A 25,623-nucleotide genomic window follows, 5' to 3' on the forward strand; every position below is an offset into this window, starting at 1 on the left:
CCGGGATGGGGTGTACCCACTCCATCTGTCTGTCCCCAAACTGGCACTGTCACCCACCCCGGGCACCCCACCAGGCTGGGGACGGCCTTCGCAACCCTCTCCCCACTCCTGTCAAAGGAAATGAGGGACAAACTCCCACACAGCAGCTCCCCCAGCCCCAGTGCCCGATGCCCTCCCTGGCATCCCTCCCGGCTACACTCCCCGGACCCCATTCCCTCCCAGAAAAGAGAGGAAGCCTCCTCACCCGTCTCCTACAGGCACTCACCCGCCGGTAGACATCGTCCCGGCTGTCCTCGCCCTTCTGCTGGACGCGCTCCTCCAGAAAGTAGATGCGGAGCTTGAGACTGAAATTCTCCTTTTTGAGGTCATTGAGGTGCTGGGAGAGCGTGCGGTACCCGTTAGCCATGGCCGGCGCTCCATGGGGCGGGCATCCCGGCACCCCTCACATGGCGCCGCCGGGACACAGCCTAGGCTCCCTGCCCGCCCGCAGCTCCCGTCGCTGGCCCCGCTGCTCTCCCTTTCCTCTTTTTTTCGCCTCCCAGAGCTATTTGAGGAATCGCTGGAGCGGGGACAGCGAGTGGTGAAACCCGAGCCCCGGAGGCCCCCACGCGCCGCAGCCGTGAGGGCGGTGAGGGGAGCGTGGCGCCCGGCCGGGCTCAGCCCCCTCTCCCTTTGCCTCCCCCACCTGCCCGCGACCCCTCCTGCACTCCACACCCCTCTGCTGTGTCCAGGGGACCCGGCATGAATCCTGCAAGCATCCGGCAGTGCCGGGAGGGCCCTGGCGATGCCATGGGGGGTCCCAGCGCCCCGCGGTCTCACCTGCTCGAAATCCCGCAGGGTCTGTGTCTGGGCGAGGGGACCCATCTCCAGATCCCGGAGGAGACACGTTTGCACCAAGGGGCCAGGCTGGGGCTGGGCACCCGGGGGGCCACTGGACGCCCTCGGCTCGGCTGGCACAGGGTCCTCATCGCCTTCACCCCACGGCCCTTCTTGGGAAGCTGGCAGGGAGCAAGGGCGAGCAGCAGTCAGACGAGCAAAGTGGCTGCTCCACACCTCGTCTGCCCCCGAGGAGAGACATGGGGATGCCTTAGGGCCCAGAAAGCCACTGGCCATCCCTGAGGCAATGCACAGGTGCATCCCCCTCGGTGGGGCACGGGAACGGGCCATGCAGGGTACCGGGGGCTCTCGGGGTGCCTTACCTGCCATGTGTCTGGCTCCGGGGACCACAGCTGGCGCGTCACTGCTGCAGGGGTCCCTGCGGAGAGCAGCGCACGGCCGTGTCACACACAGCATCGGGGGTCCAGGCCTGGCCCCCCCGCACCACCCCGCGCTGTGCCAGAGGGACCAGGGAGGGTGGCTGGGGGCCCACTGGTGTCTGTGCACACGTGGGGATGCACGTGTGTGTTCCCACAGCCGCCGGGCAGCGGCTCTGAGTGCAAAGACACGAGGCCCTGGGGGCTGTGCAGATGGCGGTGTCCCCTTAGTAGCACTTTAGCTCCATTAGCAGCCCTGTCAGGGCCACCTGAGCCCCCACAGCAGACCACCACAGCCCCCAGGGAAGATCTGGGGGAACGAGGCAGGGCTGGCCCTGGCTGCTCTCTGAAGGACCCTGTGCCTCTGAGCTGTCATGGCTCACCAGCTCCCCACCGCAGCCATAATCGGGTTTATTTTCAGCTCAGAAGTGTGAGTCATTTCATAATTTAAAAGAAAGAGAGAAACCCCAACAAATAAAAAAACCCCTGGACTGTTGGGATTTTTCCCTTTTAAAGAAATCAGAATGTTTATTTTCTAATCTCAGCCTGACAGCTTTTTGGTGGGGCCCAATGAGCAGGGAGGTGGGCACGTGCCCCAGCACCAGTGTGGGCACAGTGCCCTGCCCACATGCACAAGGCTGAGCCCCAACAGCCAAGTAGGGGCAGCATGTTCCTGTGGCACATGCCATGGTAGGGCCCCCGGGACCATGTCCCCAGAGCCTTCCACACCACACCAGCACCCTGCAGCAGGGGACACAGCACTGCCAGCCTGACAGGGAGCAGGGGAGGCAGACAGAGGCTGCCACAACCCCTGCAGCAACAACCCATCATGGAGGGAAACTGAGGCATGATGACTTTAAACACACTGTCACCGGTCAGGTGTGGCTGCGTGCCCTGCCAGGCACCATAGCTGGCATGATACCCAGAGACAAAGCAGCCAGAAGTGTTGTACCTGGAGGCACAGCACCCAGAGGTGCAGTGCCCAGGGGCATCTTACCCAGAGGTATGGAACCCAGTGGCACCCAAGTTTCAATAACCATAAGTGTGATGCCTGAGGAGACCTGATACCAAGAGGCACAATATCCAAGGAGGTGTGACACCCCAGGAGGACCAGTACCCAGGGTGTGACACCCAGAGACAAAACATCCAAGGAGCCACGATACCCAGACTCAAGATGCACAAGGATGCACAACACTTAAGGAAGCACAGTACCCAGTGGCATGATATCCTAAGGCATGATGTCCCTGGAGGCAAAATACCCAAAAAGGCACATTAACCAGTGACATAATATGCAAGGCTCGACACCCAGAAGGGTAATACCCAGAGACACAACAAACAAGGAGCCAAGCACTTGATGCACAAGGAGACACAATGCCCAGTAGCAGAATACCCATAGGGACAGTACAATAGCCAAGGAACTGCAAATCCTGGGGATGCTGTGGGGTGATGACCAAGGAGCCAGGCAAGGGCTAAGGCTTACTATCTACAGCCTACACTGTGTACCCTCCACGTTAACTTTGCAGATGGAGATGTGCATAGTTGACATCAAGAAAGGATGAGCTGGGCAAAGGAAGAGGTCCTGTGAGATGAGATTGTCCTGCTTTGGCTCTGAAGAACTGCACAGAACGGAACAAAGTCCTGTGACTAGAACTTTGAAGGACACCATGGCCAAAAAAGTAACTTTCTCCAGATTAAGGGTTATTTAAATAATGAAACACACAGTGCTGCACAGGCTAATAAGCTTAATGAAATACCTGCTGCCACATATATGTCTCTATTACTCAACCCTCCACCTAGATCATGCCGTATGTAACATAGGAGGAGGGGGATAAGATTGGGCTATACATAAAGAGGGTAGAAATTTCACCTAGTTAGAAGGAAGACCCAATAATACCTTGGAGACGGGCAATGGGCTACTCTCCTCTCCCTTGTCCCAAGCCAGGGACACCTTGCTTAGGTTTCTGCATGTTACTGTTAATATTACTTGGGTTGACACAAGTGTGTACCATCCTGAGAGGGAACAGAATGGGCCCAAAAATGTTGGAAAAACAACAATAAAACAATTGTTGATGCAGTATTGAGGGCAACTGATCTTGTGTGCAAAAGGAAATCAGAGCACCCTCTCTCCTAAAAAATGGCAGATGTAGAATATACTGCTTTGAAATCAGAAAAGGAGCAACTTAAAATGTATTTGGTCACAGCTGAAAAATAGGGAAAAGCAACTGCAGAAACGTTTAGGGGAAGAGAAGGAGATAAAAATAAAAATTGGAAGAAAAGGTAGATATGATGCTTGTGTGAGCTCCTGATCCCCCTGCCATCAGACAGATTAGAAAACTAATCATATTCCCTGAGGAACAGGATGGAGACATATGGGGTGACCCCAATGCCAGAGAAGTGGGGGAAGATGATTCTTTGTCTCCTTCAAATCCCCCTGAGGATGAAGCCAGATGCATTATAGAAACAGAAGAGACAACTGAACCTTGAGGAGGAGTGGGAAATCATACCCGAGAAACAATCCCATTCAATCTGATTCAGTTTGAAAAGTGCTGTGCCCCTAAGCCAGGGTGGACTGAAATTCAGCAGGTGGAATCCTATGAATGCATACATAATGACAGCCCATACATTCTGATTCCAGGTGGGCCTCCTCAACTATTAATGACATTTCTAACAGATAAGGGAACACATATTCCAGTATTAGCACAGCAGGACACTGAAAAACTGGGCAGAGTTGAAATCACTGGAATGAACGGAGCAAGTGCTACGTGCCAAACCACCAAGGCTAATTTATGGCTCCCAGGCGATAAGCACACGTCCTCCCCTCGCTTTGCAGTAAAAGATCACAATGAAAACATTTTTGGTTTCGATGTTCTGAGCAGCCAAATCTGGCAGCTGATGCAGAGCAACTTTTGGTCCTCCCGCTCAACCCTGACCCTAAAAGAAATCCAGATACTACAGTGCATTCACCCCACACGGCACTTACACTCCCTCATTCAAAAGCTACTAATGTACCACGATACAAGTCTCTGCTGCGGCACAAAATTGAACTCCTGAAGTTACAGCTGATTTCAAAAAAAGACAAATCAATGCCAAAGCCCACTCCCTATATAATGCACCAATTAATAACTCACCAAACTTTCACCCCATACAATTCACCAGTCTGGCTAATCCAAAAACTGGAATGGAGATGGCAATTAACTGTTGATTACTGATGCATAGACAGGGTGGGACCAGGTTTGGAGAAAAGATGCCAATACTGAGCCTTTAACCACTGCTGTGCCAAACGCGGAGGAACTGGTAACTCAACTTCAGGGAGTGCCCCACTCATGGATGGCAACCCTGGGTGTAAAAGATATGCTTTTTGTGATTCCACTCCAGGAACACAACAAGGCTTGATTCAGGTTCACCGGGAAGGGAATGTAGCATATTTTTAATAGGCTGCCCCAGGGATATAAACACTCTTCCACTATTGCTCATAAAGCCCTGGCAAAGTCTTAGCCACAGTCTGGCCCCACCAAAGGTTACAGTGTATCAGTAGATCAATGACACCATCATCATCGAATGATCCCAGAATGGCCTGGTTTGGAAGGAATCTTAAAGATCATCTCATTCCAACCCCCATGGGCAGGCACACCTTCCACTAGCCCAGGTTGCTCTGGGCCACATCAAGCCTGACCTTGAACACTTCTGGCAATGGGACATCCACAGCTTCTCTGGGTAACCTGTGCTGGTGTCTCACCACCCTCAGAGTAAAAAATTTTTCCTACTATCCAATCCAAACCTACCCTCTGTCAGTTTGAAGCCATTCCCCCTTGTCCTGCTCTTGTAAAAGGTATCCCTCCGTCTTTCTTGTGGGCTCCCTTCAGGTACTGGAAGCCCACAATTAGGCCCCCCTGAAGCCTTCTCTTTTCCAGGCTGAACAAACCAAATTGTCTCATAGAGAGAATTCTCTCAAATTCCCTCAGAGAGGTAGGTGCTCCATCCTTCTAATCAGCTTGGTTGGGTAATACCCTATGGTAGTTTTGCCTGCAAGGAAAAATGTGAGCCTTTAGCAGTCCTACATCCCAGCATCAGGGGCCCAAGCAGGAGGTTAAGTTCTTGGGAGTCTATTGGATTAAAAAAGCCACTTCTGTTCTCCTGCAAGCCCTGGAAAAAACAGAACATGGGCAGAACCTACCTAACATAAAGGAGTGACAGCATGTTCTGGGGACTTTAGAATTATTAAGAGAACTGAGGTTGTCCCAACAGCTTGGTCCCATGTACTTGACCAACTCTATCTATGGGGAATGGGGGTTCAGTGAACATGGTTCCCATTTTAATCTGTATCAAAAGGGGCTGGAAAAGACAGAGAGAGCACTAGACAGTAGCTGCCACTCTTTCAATGACACTGGAACAAGATATTCCTATCTAGAGAAGGGCTTGCTGTCCCTGGTGGGGAGGTGACACAAACAGAACAGATAAGGAAAGAACAAAGGAAAGGACAGAGCGAGAGTTTGGGGGGGAATACCCAACTGACTGATACCAGGCCATCCTGTGCTGGTTACAATTCTTCAGACTGGGACCGTGGCAATGGTATTAACAACCCAAAAATAACCTTATGCCTGGGAAACAAGTATTACTGCTCAGGGCCACCCTGAGGCGGGGCCAGCCCAGTGCAGTGGCTGCCTGCCAGTTCTGGGGTGAATGAGCAGAGCACCCACTCTCCCAAAGTCCAGCTGCCTGGCCAGCACCCCACACAGCCAGGGTGGCAGCACCATGCCTGGCCATGGAAATGCTAGGCCAGCAGGAGCCCAGGGCTCTGCTGGGCTGAGTGGGGGGTCTGTCCGTGTCCCCCCCCCCCCCCCCGCCCGTGCCCAACACTGGGAATTTGTTTGCTGTGAAGGGGAGGTCACTGCAGTGCTGCTGGGGCTGCAAGAGGACAAGAGCCCTTTCATGCTGGCTATGCCAGCCTGGAGCATGGAGCAGAGCTGCCGGCACAGCACAGAACAAGGGGGGCACAGCCCTGGGGCCCCCCCCTCAGCAGGCAGCACTACCCACCCCCATGTACCTCCAAGCCCTGGCATGAGGGGCACCACGCGGCCCTGACTCAGAGCACTCACTGACTCACAGCATCTCCATGGCATCACACCAGGGCCACTGCAGCCACTTGCCAGCAGCGGCACCCTGGGGTGCCATCGGGGAGAGGGGAGAATGCAGGGCTGGCAGCCAGGGCCAGGGCACATGGGCTACGTGAGAGTGGCTGCTGCCCACGGGGAAAGCATCCTGGGGTAAAGCATCCCCAAAGCACCAGGCACTAGAACCCAGCAACAGCAACTCACCTACTGCTACTGGACCACCTCCAGCGGGGAGACAGATGGACAGAGGGATGGATGGAGGGATGGACGGCAGGCCCCAGCCCCGTGCTCAGCAACAGCCAGTCTGTGTGCCAGTGGCTCCAGGCTGGCAGAGGGGTTGTGGCAAGGGCCAGGCAAGGCCAGGGAGAGTGTGGCAGCTTAGATGACGAGCCTGGCACATCCCAGCTCCCTGCTGACTCGTTGGCACAAATGTCTCAGCGGGGGCGGAGTGCCACCACGGAGGAGGTGGAGCGGGGGCAGCCGTCCACAAACACGGTGGCTGCCTCAGTGTGTGAGCACAGCACAGAGCGCACGGCACGGCCACCCACCGGCCTGCACACGGGGCACGGCAACAAGGTCTCCATTGAGCACAGCAGGACGCGGGGAGCCGGGGGCTGGCGTTACCCACGCTCCCGGCGAGGCGGCTCCCGGCGCTGCACCGCAGGCGTGGTAGTCGGCACAGCTCCCGAGGCCCAGCAGCCCTGGATAGGTGCCGGGACAAACGGTCTGGCCAGCGGCTCAGCGTGGAATCGGGGATGGGCAGAGCCAGGGGAAGAGCAGGCAGGATGAAAAGGGGGCTGCGGAGATGGGGCAAGCCAAGCTCCCTGCACCAACACCCTGAAGCCTTCCTTCAGGACCATGCTTGGCCCAGCACCTCCCAGTAAACCTCACATACCCAGTGCACCGAGGAGAGCTTAGTGATGGTGCAGGCACCAGCCGAGGATCCTACAGGACCGTACAGTTCCTGCCCTCTCCTCTGGCGCACACACATTGCCCTGACACCCACAGGTCCCCATGGCACAGGGCAACGAACACCAGTGTGCCCTCGGTGCTGGACAAGGGACCAATGTCCCTTTCATGCACACCAGTGACTCCCGAGTTCTCTTGGGCTTGCCTGGTGCAGGGCCCAGAGAGCCGCCAACCCGGGGTCCCAAAGCCCCGTCACCAGCCCCAACCCACGGTACTCCAGCAGCAGGAAGGGGCACCCACGGCCCAAGGGAATGGGGCTTGGGACAGGAGGTGTCCGGCCCTGCACAGCCCCGAGGGAGCACTGATCCCGGCCGCATCCCAGCTGCATCCCGGCGGCACCGATGCCGGGAGGTACCTGGGCCTCAAGCTGCCGCGGCATCACCACAACCCAGCGCGGGCATACGCAGCCCCAGCGGGTGTCCCGGGCAGAGGCAGCCCTCTGCGTGCCCGGATACACGGACATCCCGACCCGCATCACCCCGGACACGCGCACCCGTGGATGTCACACGCGCGCACGGACACGCTCCTCACCTCCGCCTCGGGGCTCGCATCCTGCTGCCCCGCCGGGCTCCGCCGCACCGGGCCGGGCAGCACCGGGCCACGCACCAGCGGCACCGGGCTGGCCAGCACCGGGCCGGCCACCGCGGGCACCCGGCCGGGCCGCCGGGTCCCCGCAGGCGCTGCCGAGCCGGCCCAGCGTGCGCCGAGGAGGCGGCTCTGCGGCACCGGCCGGCTCCGCCCGCCTCTGCTTCCCCTCCTCCTCCTCCTCCTCCTCCTTCTCCCTGCCTCCATCCTTCATCCATCCCTGCCTCCCAGCATCCCTCCCTCCCTCCTGACCCCGCATCCATCCATCCATCCTTCCTTCCATCCTTCCTTCCTTCCGAATTCCTTCCGAATTCCTTCCGAATTCCTTCCGAATTCCTTCCTTCCTTCCGAATTCCTCCCTTCCGAATTCCTTCCTTCCTTCCTTCCGAATTCCTTCCTTCCTTCCTTCCTTCCTTCCGAATTCCTTCCTTCCTTCCTTCCTTCCTTCCTTCCTTCCTTCCGAATTCCTTCCTTCCGAATTCCTTCCTTCCGAATTCCTTCCTTCCTTCCTTCCTTCCTTCCTTCCTTCCTTCCTTCCGAATTCCTTCCGAATTCCTTCCGAATTCCTTCCTTCCTTCCTTCCTTCCGAATTCCTTCCTTCCTTCCTTCCTTCCTTTCTTCCTTCCTTCCTTCCTTCCTTCCTTCCTTCCTTCCGAATTCCTTCCTTCCTTCCTTCCTTCCTTCCTTCCGAATTCCTTTCTTCCTTCCGAATTCCTTCCTTCCTTCCTTCCTTCCTTCCTTCCTTCCGAATTCCTTCCTTCCAAATTCCTTCCTTCCTTCCGAATTCCTTCCTTCCTTCCTTCCTTCCGAATTCCTTCCGAATTCCTTCCTTCCGAATTCCTTCCTTCCGAATTCCTTCCTTCCAAATTCCTTCCTTCCGAATTCCTTCCGAATTCCTTCCTTCCTTCCTCCCTTCCTCCCTTCCTCCCTTCCTCCCTCCCTCCCTCCCTCCCTCCATCCATCCATCCATCCATCCATCCCCCCTCTGACCCCCACCTTTCCTTCCCTGCTCCCTCCCTCTGCTCTCTCCCTGATCCTTCTCTCCATCCGCCCTTAATCTCCCCAGCCCCCCGCCCAGCTGCCATCCTGTCCCGGCTGACACAGCCAACCCCCGCCCCAATCCCCACTCCATCCAGTCCCTCTGGACTGAGCCCCAATCCTTCCTCACACTTCAGTCCCCCAGAAACAATCCATGATCCCTTCTTCCAACTTCACAGTCTCCCCAAAAGACACCCAATTCGCCAGGATGCCCCAAGGCACCCTCAACCCTTCATCCTGACACCCCAGTTATGCGCCCAGTCATTGTTGTCATCCCCTTCCTTGGATGCCTCCATCTCAACCTGACACCCCCAATCCCCTTTGCCACCCCAGAGCCCCACGAGTCCCCGGGTGTCGCTCCAGCCCCACAATACCCTCACTTGCTCTCTAATTGTCCATGACTTCCCAGTCCTCCACTGGGACATTCCTATAGCCCTTGATCCCCATAAACCCCCTTGAACACCCACCATCCCAACCAAAGACCCCCAATCTCCCCCACCACTTTCCTCTTCTTCGCCACTCCCCATCCCAACACCATTAACCCCAGTCTCCTTTGATGCCCCTAATTCCTTTCCCTGCTTGACACCCCAATAGCAGTGCTGCCCCTGACTCCTCCCCCAGCCCCATTCTCCCTGCAGGGACCCTCCTCCCAATTCCCTGTTGCTTGACCCCATTCTCCTCTGTCCTGCACCCCTACAGCCCTTCAACCAGCTGTCCCCATGGTCACCCCACCTGCCACCAAGCAGAGTCTGTCCAGGACCCTTGTGTGGAATGATGATCAAGGAGCCAGGCAAGGGCTAAGGTTTACTCTCCACACCCTCTGTGTTACCTGCGTGGATGGAGAACTGCAGAGTTGGTTGCAAGAAAGGATGAGCTGGCTGAAGGAGGAGGTCCTGTGGTGATGGCGTGGTCCTGCTTTGGCTCTGACAAATGGAACAAAGTCATATGACCAGAAATTTGGAGGACACAGTGGCCAAAACGGTCACTTTTGTCTGATTAATGATCATTTAAATATTAAAATATGCACCCTGCATATGCTAATAAGCACAATACTACATGGTACCACGTATATAGCTCCATACTCTCCACTTAGGTCATACTCTACTAACATAGGAGTAGGGGGAGAAGTTTGGGCTGGATTATAAGGCAGGTATAAATTTTACCTGGTTAGGAGGAAGACCCAAAAGTACCTTGCAGACTATCAATGGGCTACTCTCCTCTCCCTCCTCCCAAGTGGGGACACCTCCATGGTAAGTTTCTGTGTACAATTGTTATTATCATCACGCTGGTTAACACAACATTATTGTTACTGTTAGAGCTCTATTGCAAGTGGTGCACTTATCAACAGCAATTCTGTATCTGTGTTTCTGCTGCTTTGATAAACTGCACTGTTCATGAATCTGTGATTATGAAGGTTCTTACAGAATGTGACTAAACCTCTGATGTTGAATTAATAAGCTGCACTATTTGTGAAGCTGCACTCGTGGAATTTCCTACTGAACATGACCAGACCTATAGTGCCAAATTGGTTATAGTCAGAACATAAGCTCAGCTGTCCCCAGCCCTCTGATCTCTGAGGACCGGTTGGAACACAGGTGGGGTTATTTTCTGCCGAATTTCTTACTCTGAACGCAATACCTGGAACAAATGAGGTCAGCAGAGGGGTGCTGTGCCCCCGTAACTCCCATACTCCATTCTCGTTGTGACTCATCAGCCACCACGGCCCGAGTCCTCCGGCACCCATCCCGCTGGCCCTGCCAGCTTTGGGTCCCCTCCAGCCTTTGGGTCCCCTCCATCTGGTTCCCTTGGGGGACAAGGAGTGGGGGGACATGCCTGCTGGCACAGCCACCCGCCAGCACTCCCAGTGTCCCAGCAGGCCCCCGGCGGGAGCCGGGGCGCCGTGCGGCTGTGCGTCTGGCCACAATCCCCAGGAGAGGGCACCAGCTGGCCGGGAAAAGCGATGCCACAGCGCTGCCACAGGCAGCGATGGCTTGGCCACGCGTGTCCTCCGCACAAGCACACCACAGGCGTGGGAGAGGAGCCACGGAGGCGCTGGGCAAGCCCGGGCGGTGCCGGCACGGGGAGCAGGGCGCCGGGATGGCAGGTCCTGATGTGTCCTCCGGGCCCCTTGAGCAAGGTCCTAATGGCTAAAACAGAGGCCAGGGCCGGCGCCCGGCTGTGCCGAGGGCTGCGGGACAGCGAGCCGCGGGACAGCGAGCCACGTTCCAGCCACAGCGGGTCCCGCTGGGTGCCCCCAGCCCACGCCACGCGTGAGGCTGTGGAGAGGGAGCCCCGTCGCGGTCCCCGGGTCACAGTTCTCTGCCGAGGGGCCGTTTCGGGACCGCTGCAGATTTCACCAGCCGCTGCCCTTGACCGCATCTCTCACCCCGTGCTGGCCGCCCTGGACTTTCCCCGCTCTGGCGTCACGGTTGTTCCCTGGCTGTGGCTGCCGTGTAGCACCGGCTGTAGGTGGTGCCAGGCTGTACACAGCTCCAGGGTGAGCATAGTGCTGGGCTCTCCCACCTCAGCGGCGCTGCCTGTGGCGAGGACAGTCATCCCATTCTGTCCGCTGGGACAGGCCCATCACTTGGACTCTGCTTGGTTTAACAGCCTCCAGGACCACCCAGGTCTCACACAGGGCAGTTTGGCTCAGACCTGCTGCCTGGGGCAGAGCCTGGGGAAAGGCCCAATCCCATTAGGACCCTGCCTGGGAGCACTGGGTGCACTCCCAGTGCATGGAAAGTGGTGGAATGAAGGGCCAGACCCTGCTCCCCATGGGCAGGATCTGGGGTGTGTCTGGTCCAGGTGCCCTGTGAAGGTTTGGCCGCATCCACAGGCCGGGCTGTGCCCCCTCACCATCGTGTCTCAGGGCCAGCACTTCCCATGGCGAGGTCACTGGACACTGCCACGTGGCTCTTGCCCCATGGAGGGCATTTGCTGGGTGGCTCCCATGCACCCCACATCATTGGGAGCCAGTGGCCAGGCCTGGCCTCGTGTCCCAGGCCCCTTATCAGGGGCATTACTCAACAGCGGGCAAAAAGTCGGGGGTGGGCAGGGGCCATGGCTCTGCCTCACTTCTGAGCTGTGGGGTCTGGGGAACCCCCAATCCTGGGCGAGCTGGGGAGGGCATGGCTGGGCTCGCCATGGGCTGGGGTCGGGTTGCTTCCTGCCAGCGGCACCCCCAGTTTTGTGGCTGCCACTGCCGTCCCCCTCCTGCCTTGCTGAGCTGTGATATGCGGGACGGGGAAACTGAGGCACGGACGCGGTGCGCAGGGTCGGGACACGCTCCCCCCGGTTTCGTGGCTCCCCGACCAACGGGGTCCTGGCGGGGCACCCCCTTCCTTTTCTCTGGGGCTGCTGAGGGCCCCGGCCCAGCCCCGGCCCCGCAACCCCCGCCTCCTCCCTCCCTCCTCCCGGGGGCGGGGGGATGAGGGGGGAACCGGGCGGGCTGGGGCGGGGAGGGGAAGGGAAGGAGGTGGGATCATGGGGACGGGACCCAATGAGCCCGAAAAACGTGCACCGCTCGCAGCTCTTTTAGCGCGGCGGAGGGGCAGCAGCAGCCTCTCGGCGGCGTGCGGAGAGAGCCGGCACCCCCGTCCCGTGCCGTCCATCCCCGTCCCGTCGGGCCCGCTCCCGCCATGGCACTGGGCAAGCTGCAGAAAGTGCTGATCAGCGACAGCCTGGACCCCTGCTGCCGGGAGATCCTGCAGGCCGGCGGGCTCCGGGTGCAGGAGAAGCCCGGCCTGAGCAAGGAGGAGCTGCTGCGGGAGATCCGGGTGAGGCAGGGCTGCACCCACGCGTGGGTGGGTGCGTGGGTGGGTGGGCACAGCTGCAGGCCGGCGGTCCCAGGTGGCAGCGGACCCTCTCGGCCGGTCCCCGCCTCCTGTCTGATGCAAGAGCCCGGCCGGTTTCGCACGGCAGATCCCGGACCCCGGCAGTGGCTGTCCCCATCCCGTGACCCACCCGGGACCACCGGCCCCGGCCCTGGTCCCACTCGTTGTGTCTGTCACCCCTTAGGACTGCGATGGGCTCATCGTCCGCTCGGCCACCAAAGTCACGGCCGAGGTGCTGGAGGCGGCAGAGAGGCTGAAGGTGGTGGGCAGAGCTGGCACTGGTGTGGATAATGTGGACGTAGAGGCAGCCACCAGGAAGGGCGTCCTGGTCATGAAGTAAGAGCAGGAGTGTGGGGACGTCCGTGTCTGTGATCCTGGGGAGGCAGGGGAGGCTTCAATAGGGCGCCCTCCCCACCCATGGCACCTCTGGCATCACCCTGTGTATCTCCATCCTCACGGGGCACAGACCCCTGTCAGACACACCACTGACACCACTCTCCATCCCCAGCACACCCACTGGGAACAGCCTCAGCGCCGCCGAGCTCACCTGTGGGATGATCCTGTGCCTGGCCAGGTGAGCACAAGGCAGGATGCGGACAGAGGTGTGCCCTACAGCCCCCTGCCCCACACTGACCCCAGCCTCCTTTTTAGGCAGATCCCACAGGCAGCTGCCTCCATGAAGGAGGGCAAGTGGGACCGTAAGAAGGTAGGAGGCAGGTGAAGCACCTCTGGGTGGTGGGTGCCCATGTGGGGTGTGCTCACTCACTCTCCCTGTGCTTCCCAGTACATGGGCATGGAGCTGAATGGGAAGACGCTGGCCGTGCTGGGGCTGGGACGCATCGGCAGGGAGGTGGCCACCCGCATGCAGGCGTTTGGCATGAAGGTAAGGAGATAGGGCAGGGAGGAGTGATGGGGAGCATGGACCTCTCTGACCTGGCCAGAGCCACCATGCCAGGCTGTAAGACCGAGTGCCCGCTCTGCCTCAGACCATAGGCTACGACCCCATTATCACCCCTGATGTCTCAGCCACCTTTGGTGTGGAGCAGCTGCCTCTAGAGCAGATCTGGCCCCGCTGTGACTTCATCACGGTGCACACGCCACTGCTGCCCTCCACCACAGGTATGGAGTGGGCACAATCACAGGGAGGTTTGGGGAGAGCTGGGGCAGCCCCCAGCTGCTCATAGCCCTCCTTCTGCAGGGCTCCTGAATGACAGCACCTTTGCCAAGTGCCGCCGTGGCGTGCAGGTGGTCAACTGTGCCCGCGGTGGCATCGTGGACGAGGGCGCGCTGCTGCGGGCGCTGCAGTCAGGGCAGTGCGGTGGAGCTGCCCTCGATGTCTTCACACAGGTGAGTGGGGCTGTTGGGACCCCCTCAGCATCACCTTAGTTTTGCCCAAACTAGGGCAGGGCAGCCTGGCAAACTCTGTGGGATTGGGATCAGCAACAGCCCTTCTCAGCTTCTTTCCTTGCAAAGGAGGTGGGGTAAATCCCCCCTGCTCTGAGCTCCCAGGTGGATGCTGGGAGCTGATGGCAGGATGGAATTGTGTCTGCAGGAGCCCCCAAAGGACCGTGACCTGGTGAACCACCCCAACGTCATCTCCTGCCCACACCTGGGTGCCAGCACTTGGGAGGCACAGAGCCGCTGTGGCAAGGAAATCGCCATGCAGATCGTGGACATGGCCACGGGGAAGGGGCTGACTGGTGTAGTGAGTCCCCCTGCAGCACCTGACCTCTGGGCTTCAGTCCCCCCAGCTGTAACCCATGGGTGCATTGCGAGCAATGCTCCATGTGTGATCCCTGGCAGGCTCTCACTGTTCACTCTCTCCCACAGGTTAATGGGCAGGCTCTCAGCAAGGCTTTTGCACCCCAGACCAAGCCCTGGATCGCCCTGGCCAGGGCCCTGGGCACAGTGCTGCGCACAGTGGGCAAGCAAGTGCAGGGTAGCGTGCAGGTCTGCACCCTAGGTGAGCCTGGGTGTGGGGACACCCATGGGCAGGCAGGAGAACAGATGGACAGAAAGGTGGTTGATGGTGGGATTGGAGCCCAGGGGTGTGCAGGGATGGATGAGAGGATGGATTGGGTGAGAGGAAGGACCAGCTCCAGGCGGGCCTGACCTTTCTGCTGCTGGCTCATCTATGCCTCCTCCCTGCACCCCAGGGACACCCCTGAAAGAGGCTGGGAGCTACCTGACGCCTGCTGTGGCCGCGGGCATGCTGGCTGGAGGGACACAGGAGGTGACCCTGGTGAATGCCACACTGCTGGCCCAGGAGGCTGGGCTGAAGGTGCGTGGACACCCGGGCTCCGGTGCACCTTCCCCACCAAGCAGCATGAGCCTGGGGGCACCCTACCGGGCTGCTAATGCAGCACTCAGGCTGGATGTTCCCTGGGGTGCCTCCAAGGACATTTCTTCCCCATCCCCAGCCTCACGCAGGACCTGGGCACTGAGTGGCCACATCTCTCTGGCAGGTCACAACCACCCACAGTGATGTGGCCCCCGAGCCCGACAGCAGCACTGGTCTGGTGCAAGTGTCCCTGCAGGGCACCCCACACCAGGTGACGGGGACGGTGCAGGGCAGCACCCCGGTCCTGCGGCAGATCAATGGGGCCACCTTCAAGCAGCCAGCCCCGCTGTCCAGCCCTCTCCTCCTCTACAGAGCCAAAGCCTCTGATCCCAGTGCTCTGGCCACGCTGACCGGTGAGTCCCTGTGGCAGCCCTGAGCTGTAGGGACAGCCTGGGGAACCCCCATGTCCGACCTAGAGCTGAGCCCCTGCTGCAGCAGATGTTGCCTGGAGAGATGGGGAGTTTGGGCAGGGGGTTGTGTGATATGGAGCAAAGGACTTGGGGTGGGGGAAGAAATGGCATCATGGGCCTCTGAGGGTGTTGGGGTGAGCAGAGGCTCAGCTCCCTGCTGGGTGTTGGGGCAGTGGGGCAGCCTGTGGTCCCTAATTCCTGTCCTCCTCTCCAGGGCTGCTGAGCAAGGCAGGGGCCCAGCTCCTGTCCTACCACAGCTCCAGCTCAGTGGCAGGGGAGCAGTGGAGCATCGTGGGGCTCTCAGCCCCCCTGTCCCACCTCAGCGAGCTGAAGCCATGTGTCACAGAAGTCTTCCAGCTCCACCTGCTGTAGACCCCGACTGCTGACAAGGACTCTCCCCATGGCCGCAGCATCTGGACCCTCCCCCAGCTGAGGAAGCATTGCACATGGCCATCCCTGACACCTACACTGGGTTTGGGGTGGCCCCACATTCAATAAAGGGTCTAGAAGGAGAGAGCATGTGGTGCCTTGTCTGTGCGGTCCTTTGTCCTCAACCCCAAACCCCCTCCCTCCTGCCCCTGCTGCTTCCTGACCCTGCTGCTGTTTGCTGAAGGGTGCAAAGGTCTCTGTGGCTGCCAAGGTCCTGTCTGGCCACCCGTGCTGGGACATGGCCCAGAGAGCAGCACTGCAAGGGGGATGAGCCCTCCCGTGAGTACCTGCGTCACCTGTGCCCTCCTGCCCACAAATTTTGCCATAAGGGTGTTTCAATTTAATGACATCATGGGGAAAATGCCATCTTGCCCCCCCAAACTGGAGACTGGGAGGTTGGGGTTTACTTGGCTCCCCCAAAATGTCAGGGCATACTCCCATGTCTAACAGGGTAGGTGACCATGAAATAAAACCTGTAAGTGGCTGCGATCCAGACGATTGTTAAGACGGAGGGACTTGGGGCAGGAGGAGACCACTCAAGACCAGGAGCCAGAGCTGGGCTGCTGCCCCCTCCCATGCACACCTTTATTCCCCTGCACTGTCCAGGTGTTTGCAGAAGATGCCACCCTCTCCAACAGCTCTGGGGCCTGAGTGACTGCTGGCCATTCCCCAGCCATCCAAAGTGAAGTTTCCCACAGAGGCCAGCCCCGGTTGCAGGGATGAACAGGGATGACAATGGGAAAGAGATCATCCCCCTCCGCAGGGCTCACCACTCTGGTGGTCCCACTCTAGATGGGCTTCCTGGCATATTCGCGGCGGTACTTGGAATCCACCCGTGTCAGGTACCAGGTTCCAGGGAAGAGATCCGCCTGGGAGCCGTGGGGAGCGTGGTCAGCTGCAGGGTCAGAGAGGCCAGTGATGCTCAGGGGTGTTGTGGGGTCCCAGCAGGGCAGGGTCACATCCCCCCAACCCCACTCACCCAAGTGATGCGTTTCCTCCCGTTTTTTCATGATCTCTGCGAAGTCCTGTGGGGCCACGCGCTTGCGGGCATCCAGGCGAGCAGGCAGGTCAGCCAGGCTGGAGACCAGCTTGTCCAGGGGTGAGCCTGGCAACGGGCACCCCGCGTGTGAGATGGCACCGCTGGCAGCCCTGGCCCCACAGCCCCACGCTGCCCTCCCTTCCCAGTCCCTCACTCCCCTGGGGCTCACCCGGGGCTGCATCCTGCGAGACGCGGAAGGAGAACATGCTGGCCGCCAGTCCCGAGCCGTAGGAGAAGGCACCGATCCGGGAGCCAGCCAGGTCCCGTGCTGAGCACCTGCAGCGAGAGGTTAGGGAGTTAGAGGAGATTTGGGGTGATGGGGATACAGGGATGTAGGGGTAGTGTAGGGGGCTGCCTCCTTTGCAGGCAGGCTGATCCTTGGGCCTCAGGGACACATTTCAAAGGGAATGTGGCCCTGGAGTGTGGTGGTGCCAGGGAGCCCCAGGACGAGGCTTTTGTTCCCCTCAGAGCCTGTCTGTTCCCATGGCTCCTTTCCCATGGGGTCACTCATTCTACTGGGCACGACAACAGGGGTTTTCATCCTCCTGGTGGTGACAGAAGAGCTTTATGCACTGGCCCAGCTCCAGCAAGTTGGGAAGAAAAGACTGGCAGGGAGATGGCATGGAGCAGGATGCATCCATGCTGGGGGTTGTGTGCAATGAAAGCATCAGGTCCCTGTTGAGGCAGGGGAGATGAGTGCTGGGAGATGAGTTCTGGCCCTCTATCCAGCCAGGGAGTGCCCTCCCCAAAATGACCTCCTCCCTCTCCCCAAGCCAGCATTTTGGGGGACTCACTGGGACAGGAGGGAGGCCAGGCAGCCATACATGGATGGTGTGTACATGTTGCCGTTGCGGGAAGAGAGGAGCAGGGAGGGCTTGGTTTTCTGGTTGAAGATGTCCTGGCTGGCTGCCTGGAATGCCTTCTCCACCTCCTTGCTGCTGTAGGTGTCCTCCAGCTTCACACCGCTACCCAGAGAGAGACCAGCTCAAACCCCAGACCAGCACATCCCTGGCTGGGCTGAGGGATGGGGGACATGGCACAGGGACCCACCGGAAGGACTGCAGCCCCTTGTAGAGGCCAGAAGCTGTGTCAGGGTTGGGGGAGGCCAAGAAGTCGTTCAGCAGCAGCCGCCCCACAGACTTCTGCACCAGCTTGCAGAAGGGCGAGTGGAAGATGATGTACTTGAAGTCATCGAGGGTGAAGGGCCTCTGGATGCCATCTGGGAGGCAACATGGGGCCATCAGTATCCAGGGGGCTGCGATGGGCACCTCGGGGCTGCTGCCACTTACCCTGCTTCCACTGGGTCTCTGCCTTCCGTCGGTACACGCTGTAGCAGCGGTCCAGCGCCCGCAGGTAGCACTGGATGGAGAGCTGCCCATCCACCACCGGGTACTCAGAGGACAGATTCGGCTTGTAGAAGTCGTAGGCGTGCTCCATGTGGGTTCCGCGCAGGCCTGGAGGCACGGGAAGAGCCAGCTGTCAGAGAGCATCGGGACGTCCCAGCCCAGTGGCAAACACCCAGGGGTGGTGTCTGCCATGCCACCCCTGGAATCCAGCAGCCTCCCTGAGTCACTCCATGGTGCCCACAGGGATGTGGCTAGCCAGCACCCTGGAGTACCCAGCAGGGTCTGGCAGAGCCAGCACTTCTGGAGCTGAGCAGCTCTGCCTGGGGCTGGGACGTGGATGTATGGACCCCAGGGACAGCACCCACCAGCTTGCTATCCCCAGGGTCCCATGACACCAACCTCTCTCCAGCACCAGCGGGGCATTGGGTCCCACCAGCATGGCAATGGCTCCGGCACCTCCCGTGGGCCGTGCGTTCCCCGTGGCGTAGACAGCAATGTCCCCACACACCACCACAGCATAGCGACCTGAGGGAGGACAGAGGGACTGGCAGGGCCATCAGTGGGTGGAAGCCTCCATCCCATGGCCCTCATGGAGATGGTGTGTTCCCACCTCCACGCTGCCAGGTGTCACACCAAGACGGGAAAGAAACAGGGGTGATGGAGAGCCTGAAGGGTGCAGTGACTCCCTTTGAAGTGGGAGTAACTCTGGGTTTCAGGCCACCTCCTGTCTCCTTCCCCTGTCCCATGGCACCCATCCAGCATCCAGCCCCACGGCATGGTCCCTGCCTGCACTCACCATCCCAGGCACTGGACTCCACCCAGGAGGCCGCGTTGAAGAGCGACGCCGTTCCCCCATAGCAGGCATTGGTGGTGTCGATGCCCTCCACGTCAGTGTTGCCAGAGTCATGGAAAAGTTGCATGAGGACGGTCTTGACAGCCTTGGACTTGTCGATTACGGTTTCAGTGCCCACCTCCAGGCGGCCGATGGCATCCCAGGAAAGGCGCCCGCGCTCCACCAGCCGCTGCACCACCGTCAGGCACAGGGAGTTGATGTCCTCGTGGGCAGCGCAGAAGCCCATCTGCTTCTGGCCCAGGCCCCGTGTGTACTTGCCGGCCTCCACTCCATCAAACCGCTCCAGCTCCTCCTGATCCACGTACTGGGCAGGGAAGTACACCTCCAGGGCCAGGATGCCCACGTCCTTGGGCCAGGCACCTGTCCCAGCGGCACTGGAGAGGCTGTGGGACAGAGGGAGTGGCAACAATCCCATGGCAGTCTTGGGGACAGAGGGTGGCCCTGGGGAGATGCCACCAGCGAGCAGCCCAGGCTGGGAGCACCCCAAATCCCTGCTAGTTCCCTGTGCCTGGCAGTGCTGCGGGGAAGAGGGAGAGGCTCTGCTTCTTCAGCAAGGTGTAAGAGCTCAGCCAGCTCCCCACCCCTACCCTGGTTATGTCTCCAGCCCCCCCTGGGGATCCATGTGGATGCTCACCATGCCCTCTGCCAAGCCGTGGGATGCTGGGCGCCCCGGGGCGCCGGCTCTGGCCCCGGCGGTGCCCGCCTCACCCCCCAGCAGCGTGCGGCGCGCCCGACCAAGCGCAACATCTTCGCCCTGGCCACTGCACGGACGAAGGGACGGCCGACCGGACAGATGGACAGCGGGATGAGCCTTGCGTAGTGCTTTTATAAACTGCGTGGGCAGCTCGGCACAGCCCTCTCGGCCTTTATCAGCCTGCCGGACCCTGGCGCTCAAAGGTCACCGAGCGCCAGCCAACACGACAGGGGCAATGGAGCTTCGGAGGGGGGAGCTTGCGAGATGTCTCCGTCTTGTGCCCCAAAGCCTGCGGACACGGAGCTGAAGCAGCAGACGGGCCGTCCCGCAGCCCCGGCTGCCCTGGGGCAGTGGTAGCTCCGGTGCCAGGCTCACCGGCACAGCCGTGGTCACCGCGCAGTGAGCACGGCGCTGTGTGGCCTCCCCGGCTGCCCCCGCGGTCCTGGGGAGGGAGCAGAGGGCGGCCAGGCTTTAGTGCCGGCACCATCCGTGCTGCCCGGGACGCAGTCCGCGTCTGACACGTGCCGCAGCTCTGGCGGGGTAGAACCCCATGAGCTCGGTGGGGGCAGAGCCATCTTCAAAGCCGCAGAGCAAACAGCCACGTGATGCCTGTGGCAACATAACAGTGACACAAAAGAGACCTTTGGTCCCAGTGCTGCTGTCAGCATGGCCGTGGAGCAGTGTTGCAGCCCCCAGATCCCTGTGGAGCTGTCTGCACATGGGAGACCACCAGTCCCCATGCCTGCAGACCCGTCACAGCTCCCCCATCCCCACCCACATCTGTGCTCCAGATCTCCATGGACCATCCCCATCCTGGAGACACTCCTGTCCCCCCACCTGCTCCCCAGGGACACCTGCTGTATTTGGCACCCGAGGGCTGGTATGAGCAAACACGAGTGCTCAGCCAGGAGAGCCACTGGCCCCGCAGCTCCTAGGGGACTCATCCCCAAACATCTCTGCCAGCACCGGCAGCGCTGAAGCCCCTGGAAGCTGGGAAGCTCAGGGAGCCGTGGCAGAGCCTGTCTCTCTCTCTCGCGGACCAGCCCAGGGCTTTGCACCAGCACCAAGCTCACACAGCACTTGCATGCTTCTTTTTTTATAGATGTATTTATAGGAATTGTGGGGACAGAGACAGAGGTGGCACGGGAGGGACATCGCCGGCGCGGGGTCCTCCACGGGCCAGGGGCAGTGCTCAGTGAAAGGGGTAGAACTTGCAGACGTAGTGATGCTTCCGGGAGCAGTCGGCACTGGACCACGTAGAGAAGCCTGCAGGAGAGACAGGCGGGGTTGGCGGGGGCCACGGCAGGACGGGCACCAGCTGTGCCCACCGCAGCCCTCCAAGGGGATGGGACCTGGAGGAGGAGGGAGGCGGGGGAATGCCGGCCGAGCCCAGGCACTGGAGGTGGATGCACAGACCGGGCACTCACCGCTCTGGTGGGTCAGCACGGCGCATCTCCCCCCTCGGGCACCGTTCCCAGGCATCCCAGTGGCGACACTGTAGTTATTCCCACTTGTCCACTGCCAGGCCTGGCTCTGTGCAGGGAGAGTGGGGTTCAGAGGCATGGCCCTTCTGTCCCCCAGCCCCCCATCACCCCTGCCGCCCACACCTCACCTCTTTACTCTTTTGGAGTCCAATCCATACGGGCTGCGCGCGCTGGTAGTAGGAGATGGCTCTCGCCAGGATGAGTCCCTCGTAGGCGTCCTCCACCCAGGCCAGGTGGGCGCCTTTCTTGACATCCTGGCACTGCCTCTGCGGGGAGAGCTGTCAGTGCCAGGGCTCCTCAGGGAGATGGGGAGGTCCCTGTCCACCTGTGTACCCCGGTGGGCTTACCTCAGCCTCGTCCCAGGTCCGGGGCTCAGAGAAGAACTTGAAGCAGCTTAGCCCGTAGTAGGACCAGCCGTCGGGGCAGTAGTTTATGTACCTGCCATCTGTTTGGGGAGAGCAGGGATGAGGGACAGCCAGCATCGCAGCCTGGAGAGGAGCGTGGCTCCCTCCTGGCCCCACTACAGAAGCAGCTGCCCCCGAGCCGTGGCACTCACCGACTCCGTGCAGGAGCCCCACGCAGCCCAGCAGCAGGAGGGCGAGTCTGGCCGCTGCCGCCATCCTCCTTGCTCCCTGTAAAGGCTCGGGAGTGTCACACAAGGTGCTTTGGGGACAGGGGATGCCACCTGTGCCCAGAGAGTGCAAACCTGCCCCGCTGTGGGCTGAGCCTAGCCCCTCTGAGCTGCCTGCAGGAGATTACAGGCTATGCCTCCCTCTCCGCTCCCTGGCACAGGTCACTGCCCCATGCCCGCACCCCACGGCCCAGGCATGGCTTGGAGTTCCCAGCCCACGCTGGCAGCAAATTGTCCTGGCCCCATCAGTCCCAGATTCGGCAGGAGGCATCTGGGAGAGCCAAGCTGCTCTGTGGGGACAAGGGGAGAGTGCTGTCGCGGACACGGGTCGGGGGACCCTATCCCTGCCGTGGTGCAGCAGCGGCAATGGCACAGGCGGAGCCGGGGCCGGTGGGGCTGCAGGGACTGCGTACACGGCGGCATTTTCACGCCCTGAGCTCGTAGCGCTGCCCAGGCTGGGGAGGCAAATCGGCCGCATCAGCGCAGTTCCCCTTTATCTGGGCTAATCCCTGGGCACTGGGGCCGGTTTGCAGACTCAGCTCGTCTTCCCCTCAAAGAAGCAGCGACAAAAGTCAACGCAGGGCTGAAAAATGCATCATCACAGCCTGCCCCAGCCAGCGAGGACAGAGCTCAGCTCCCCCGGCAGCTACCAGGGAGAGGGACCAGCTCCTGTTCGCCCGCCAGCCAGCTCTGAGCAGCCCGAGGCCCCAGCTTCCTCTTCCTCACCTGTTGTCCGGAGATGGTGAGGAATAGCGGCTTGTCGCGGGTCACGGGGAGAGGAGAGGAGCTGCCCTTTATAGCCTGGTACTCATCAGCACCTGTGTTTGCCCAGCTCAGGTGATTCTCACCATAAAAATCTTACTGCTGACCTCCCTTCATCCCCCCCACTTTGCTGGAAAATCGCCCAGCTCTCCACTCTGTTTGTATTTAACGTATCTCCAGAAACAGACAGGAAGAACCTGTCCTAGTTGGTCAATAAACCCCCTGCAATTATCATTAATTGCTCCCGCGATACAGATACAATCTTCCAGCCCAGAGCAGCCTGGCACCTGGCAGAGATGCCCGCTGGGCCATCCCTGGATTGCCCGGGGGCTGGCGAGGATGAGCCCCGGAGCTGATCCCCCGATCCCGGCCAAAGCATCCCTGCGGCCAGTGGCCGGGCCGTGGGTCCAACCCCCTGGCACTGCCCCTGTCCCCAACCAAGGGATGGCACCCGGCCGGGCCCCGCGCCCTGCCCGGCTCTGCCATGCGTCACTCACACACCGCCCTTGTTTGAACTGCCGGGGGATGTTTGCGAGCAGGATGCGGGACGCCGGGATGTGGGAACAGCCTGCAGCCGGGGGCTGGCGGTGCCATCAGAGCGGGGAGGGTGCCCAGCCCTCAGGCCCGGCGGTGACGCAGGGCTTCGTCACTTCGTGTCTCTCCTGGAGGAAGGGGCAAGTCCCGCAGCAGCAGCCCCCCACTGCCCCTGCCCCAGGCGGGTCCCTGCAGCCCCGGCCCGGGGAGGCTGCTGCCAGCATGGAGCCACAGAGATGAGCCCCTGGCCCCAGCAGCTGGAGACCTTCGGCAAGGTCTGGCACAGCCTTCTCTGCCATGGTCCTTGCTTCTTGCCCCGGGGTGTTCTCTGCACCTCTGGGAGGCAGCTGGAGTTCTCCACGTTCCTGCTGCCACCACGCTGCTCTGGAGAGTCACTTTGCTAGTTCCTGATGGACCAAAGCGGCTTTGAAAGATCATCCTGCCGCCTGCCCCGTGGCTCCCGCAAAGCTGCCAGCTCCTGCCGCTGCCAGCTCCAGCCAATGGCTGGCTCTCCTTCCCCCCAAAACCCTTGGTGCAGGCCAGTGGGGAGGAGAGGAGCTGCCCTTTAGAGCCTGGTGCTCACCAGCACTAGTGTGACCCAGGAGGCAGCAACCTGAAGAAGATCCAGAGCCAGGGCTGAGCCCTGCTTCTCCCCACATGGAGAGCTTGCTGTCAGGCTCAAGCCATGTACACCTCACGGATCTCCCATGGGATCTCCTCTGTGGCAGCATTTGCTGAAACATGTAGCCAGTGAACGCTGCTACACCCACAGGGAGCAGCTCCATGCCGGCATGCAGAGGCAGGTTTGGCTTCTGCCCCGGGGACGGAGGAGGATCAGACCCCTGTCCTTCACCCACACAGTGGGATAGAGCTGCTGCTGCTTGCTAGGCACTCTCTGGGATCCAAGGGGTAAAACCTTCTCATGTCGAAACACAGCTGCTGTCTGCTATCACTTCTGAAAGAAACAACACCTGCCACACATCACCTGCCCTGATCAATAGGGGAACCCTGCAAACAGCAACTCCCCAGAAAACAGGACTCCACCCCTGATTTATGAAAAACTGTGAAAAAGTTCCCCAGAAGAGCCTGAGGCTCCTCCACTGCTCCTCAGTTAGATAAGGGATGCCGCAGCTCCCTGCCTGGATGGTTCCATTTGGATGCAACACAGCAAGTTCCCACAAGCCCCTGGCCATCCCAGGCTGGGGAAGAGGCATGAGCAGTCCCGAGCAGACACAGCTTCAAGTCTCAGCCTGAGCACCGGTAAACTCAATGCAGCTGTGCCAGGGGCTTGGCAGAGCTTGCTAAACTTTGGCACAGATGTGCAAGCTGTGGGAGAACATGGATGAATGCCTCCCGGAGGTTTGGACTCACCCAGCTGGCTCTACCAGGAGATAAAGGAGCTGCACTGTTTGAATATTAAACCCTTAAAATACCCCCAGCACCTTTAGCCCAGCTTGGCATCGTAATTCAATTACTGGCTCCATCCAAATCCATAGTGAGAGCTGGAAAACAGCCACGTGAGCACCAGTGGAGCCCAAGGCTCCAGTGGCACCTCCGTGCTCCCAATACAGCATGGCAGCTACTGACAGTTTGTTTTCTGACTGCTCAAGTCAAACTCGTCAAGCTTGAGGCCAGTACAGAGGAGTGGTGATTCCCTGTTTCAGAGATTGCAAGATCACTCCATGCTCTTAGTCTGGAGAAATGGAGGCTCAGGGGGGACCTTATCACTCTCTTCAACAACTTGAAAGGAGGCTGTAGACAACAGGTGGGGGTTGGTCTCTTCTCCCAGGTAAGAAGCAACAGAATGAGAGGAAATGGGTTCAAGTTGCACCACAGGAGGTTTGGAGAGGATACAAGGGAAAATTTTGTCAATGAAAGGGCAGTCAAGCATTGGATCAGACTGCCCAGAAAGTAGTGGAGTCACCATCCCTGTAATGTTCAAAACCCATCTGTATGTGGCATTTGGGGACATGGTTTAGTGGTGAACACAGCAGCGCCAGGTTAAAGGTTGGACTCTATGATCTTAGGGGGCTGTTTCTACCTCAGGGATTCTATGCATCAACTGCTGAGACAAAGCCAGGGGGGCAGCCTCAGCTCCAGGGATGAGGGTGTTCTTCCCTGCTGGAAGGACAGAAACAGCCAAGGGAAGCACGCAGGACCTGAGAGAGCGAGCGAATCCACAGATCCACTGACCACTGCCCGACCCACCCTCGCTCACCACCTTTCTAACAGCCACACAAATGCCCCAGCCCTTCCCTGGCTCCCACGGGCAAGCAAGAACTCTTATCCAAAGTGCCTAAGAAAGGGCCCA

At 59.7% G+C, this 25,623-nt stretch overlaps 4 protein-coding genes across 4 annotated transcripts in view; 1 reads left to right on the forward strand and 3 right to left on the reverse strand.

Annotated features, from left to right (window-relative positions):
* Positions 1–8,114, reverse strand: part of LOC125330456 (myomegalin-like) — a 36,324-nt gene extending 28,210 nt beyond the window's left edge. Inside the window, exons 1-4 of the mRNA XM_048313570.1 lie at positions 7,865–8,114; positions 1,200–1,255; positions 820–998; positions 266–376 (exon numbers count right to left, since the gene is read on the reverse strand). Coding sequence (XP_048169527.1) covers positions 266–376; positions 820–998; positions 1,200–1,255; positions 7,865–7,884 — 366 coding nt within the window. The 5' untranslated portion in view covers positions 7,885–8,114. The remainder of the gene's footprint in view (positions 1–265; positions 377–819; positions 999–1,199; positions 1,256–7,864) is intronic.
* Positions 8,115–12,474: 4,360 nt separating this feature from the next.
* On the forward strand, positions 12,475–16,054 carry PHGDH (phosphoglycerate dehydrogenase). The gene is made up of 12 exons (XM_048313456.1): positions 12,475–12,732; positions 12,974–13,125; positions 13,298–13,363; positions 13,441–13,495; positions 13,574–13,672; positions 13,776–13,908; positions 13,988–14,136; positions 14,342–14,494; positions 14,620–14,752; positions 14,946–15,070; positions 15,255–15,483; positions 15,755–16,054. The coding sequence occupies exons 1-12, from the start codon at positions 12,595–12,597 to the stop codon at positions 15,910–15,912; spliced, it is 1,590 nt and encodes a 529-aa protein (XP_048169413.1). The 5' UTR covers positions 12,475–12,594; the 3' UTR covers positions 15,913–16,054.
* A 471-nt stretch (positions 16,055–16,525) lies between these two features.
* HMGCS2 (3-hydroxy-3-methylglutaryl-CoA synthase 2) lies at positions 16,526–20,040 on the reverse strand. Its single transcript, XM_048313589.1, has 9 exons — positions 19,842–20,040; positions 19,151–19,590; positions 18,754–18,879; positions 18,298–18,462; positions 18,059–18,227; positions 17,803–17,973; positions 17,178–17,284; positions 16,949–17,074; positions 16,526–16,864 (listed from the first exon to the last, which is right to left on the reverse strand). Exons 1-9 carry the CDS (start codon positions 19,952–19,954, stop codon positions 16,758–16,760), a joined length of 1,524 nt encoding a protein of 507 aa, XP_048169546.1. The 5' UTR covers positions 19,955–20,040; the 3' UTR covers positions 16,526–16,757.
* Positions 20,041–21,000: 960 nt separating this feature from the next.
* On the reverse strand, positions 21,001–24,011 carry REG4 (regenerating family member 4). Its single transcript, XM_048313028.1, has 6 exons — positions 22,743–24,011; positions 21,942–22,017; positions 21,733–21,830; positions 21,514–21,651; positions 21,329–21,434; positions 21,001–21,167 (listed from the first exon to the last, which is right to left on the reverse strand). Exons 2-6 carry the CDS (start codon positions 22,003–22,005, stop codon positions 21,094–21,096), a joined length of 480 nt encoding a protein of 159 aa, XP_048168985.1. The 5' UTR covers positions 22,006–22,017; positions 22,743–24,011; the 3' UTR covers positions 21,001–21,093.
* Between the last annotated feature and the right edge of the window lie 1,612 nt (positions 24,012–25,623).

Source organism: Corvus hawaiiensis, chromosome 9 (assembly GCF_020740725.1).
Source record: "Corvus hawaiiensis isolate bCorHaw1 chromosome 9, bCorHaw1.pri.cur, whole genome shotgun sequence".
NCBI classification, from domain to species: Eukaryota; Metazoa; Chordata; class Aves; order Passeriformes; family Corvidae; genus Corvus; species Corvus hawaiiensis.

Coding starts and splice junctions, on each gene's coding strand:
- PHGDH (XM_048313456.1), top strand. CDS start 12,595: ATGGCACTGGGCAAGCTGCAGAAAGTGCTGATCAGCGACAGCCTGGAC. Junction 13,673..13,775: donor TGCAGGCGTTTGGCATGAAG/GTAAGGAGATAG, acceptor GCTCTGCCTCAG/ACCATAGGCTACGACCCCAT. Junction 15,484..15,754: donor TGCTCTGGCCACGCTGACCG/GTGAGTCCCTGT, acceptor CCTCCTCTCCAG/GGCTGCTGAGCAAGGCAGGG.
- HMGCS2 (XM_048313589.1), bottom strand. CDS start 19,954: ATGTTGCGCTTGGTCGGGCGCGCCGCACGCTGCTGGGGGGTGAGGCGG. Junction 18,228..18,297: donor AGAGACCCAGTGGAAGCAGG/GTAAGTGGCAGC, acceptor GTTGCCTCCCAG/ATGGCATCCAGAGGCCCTTC. Junction 16,865..16,948: donor GGAGGAAACGCATCACTTGG/GTGAGTGGGGTT, acceptor CTGACCCTGCAG/CTGACCACGCTCCCCACGGC.
- REG4 (XM_048313028.1), bottom strand. CDS start 22,005: ATGGCGGCAGCGGCCAGACTCGCCCTCCTGCTGCTGGGCTGCGTGGGG. Junction 21,831..21,941: donor GGGGCTCCTGCACGGAGTCG/GTGAGTGCCACG, acceptor CTCCCCAAACAG/ATGGCAGGTACATAAACTAC. Junction 21,435..21,513: donor GACTCCAAAAGAGTAAAGAG/GTGAGGTGTGGG, acceptor CTCCCTGCACAG/AGCCAGGCCTGGCAGTGGAC.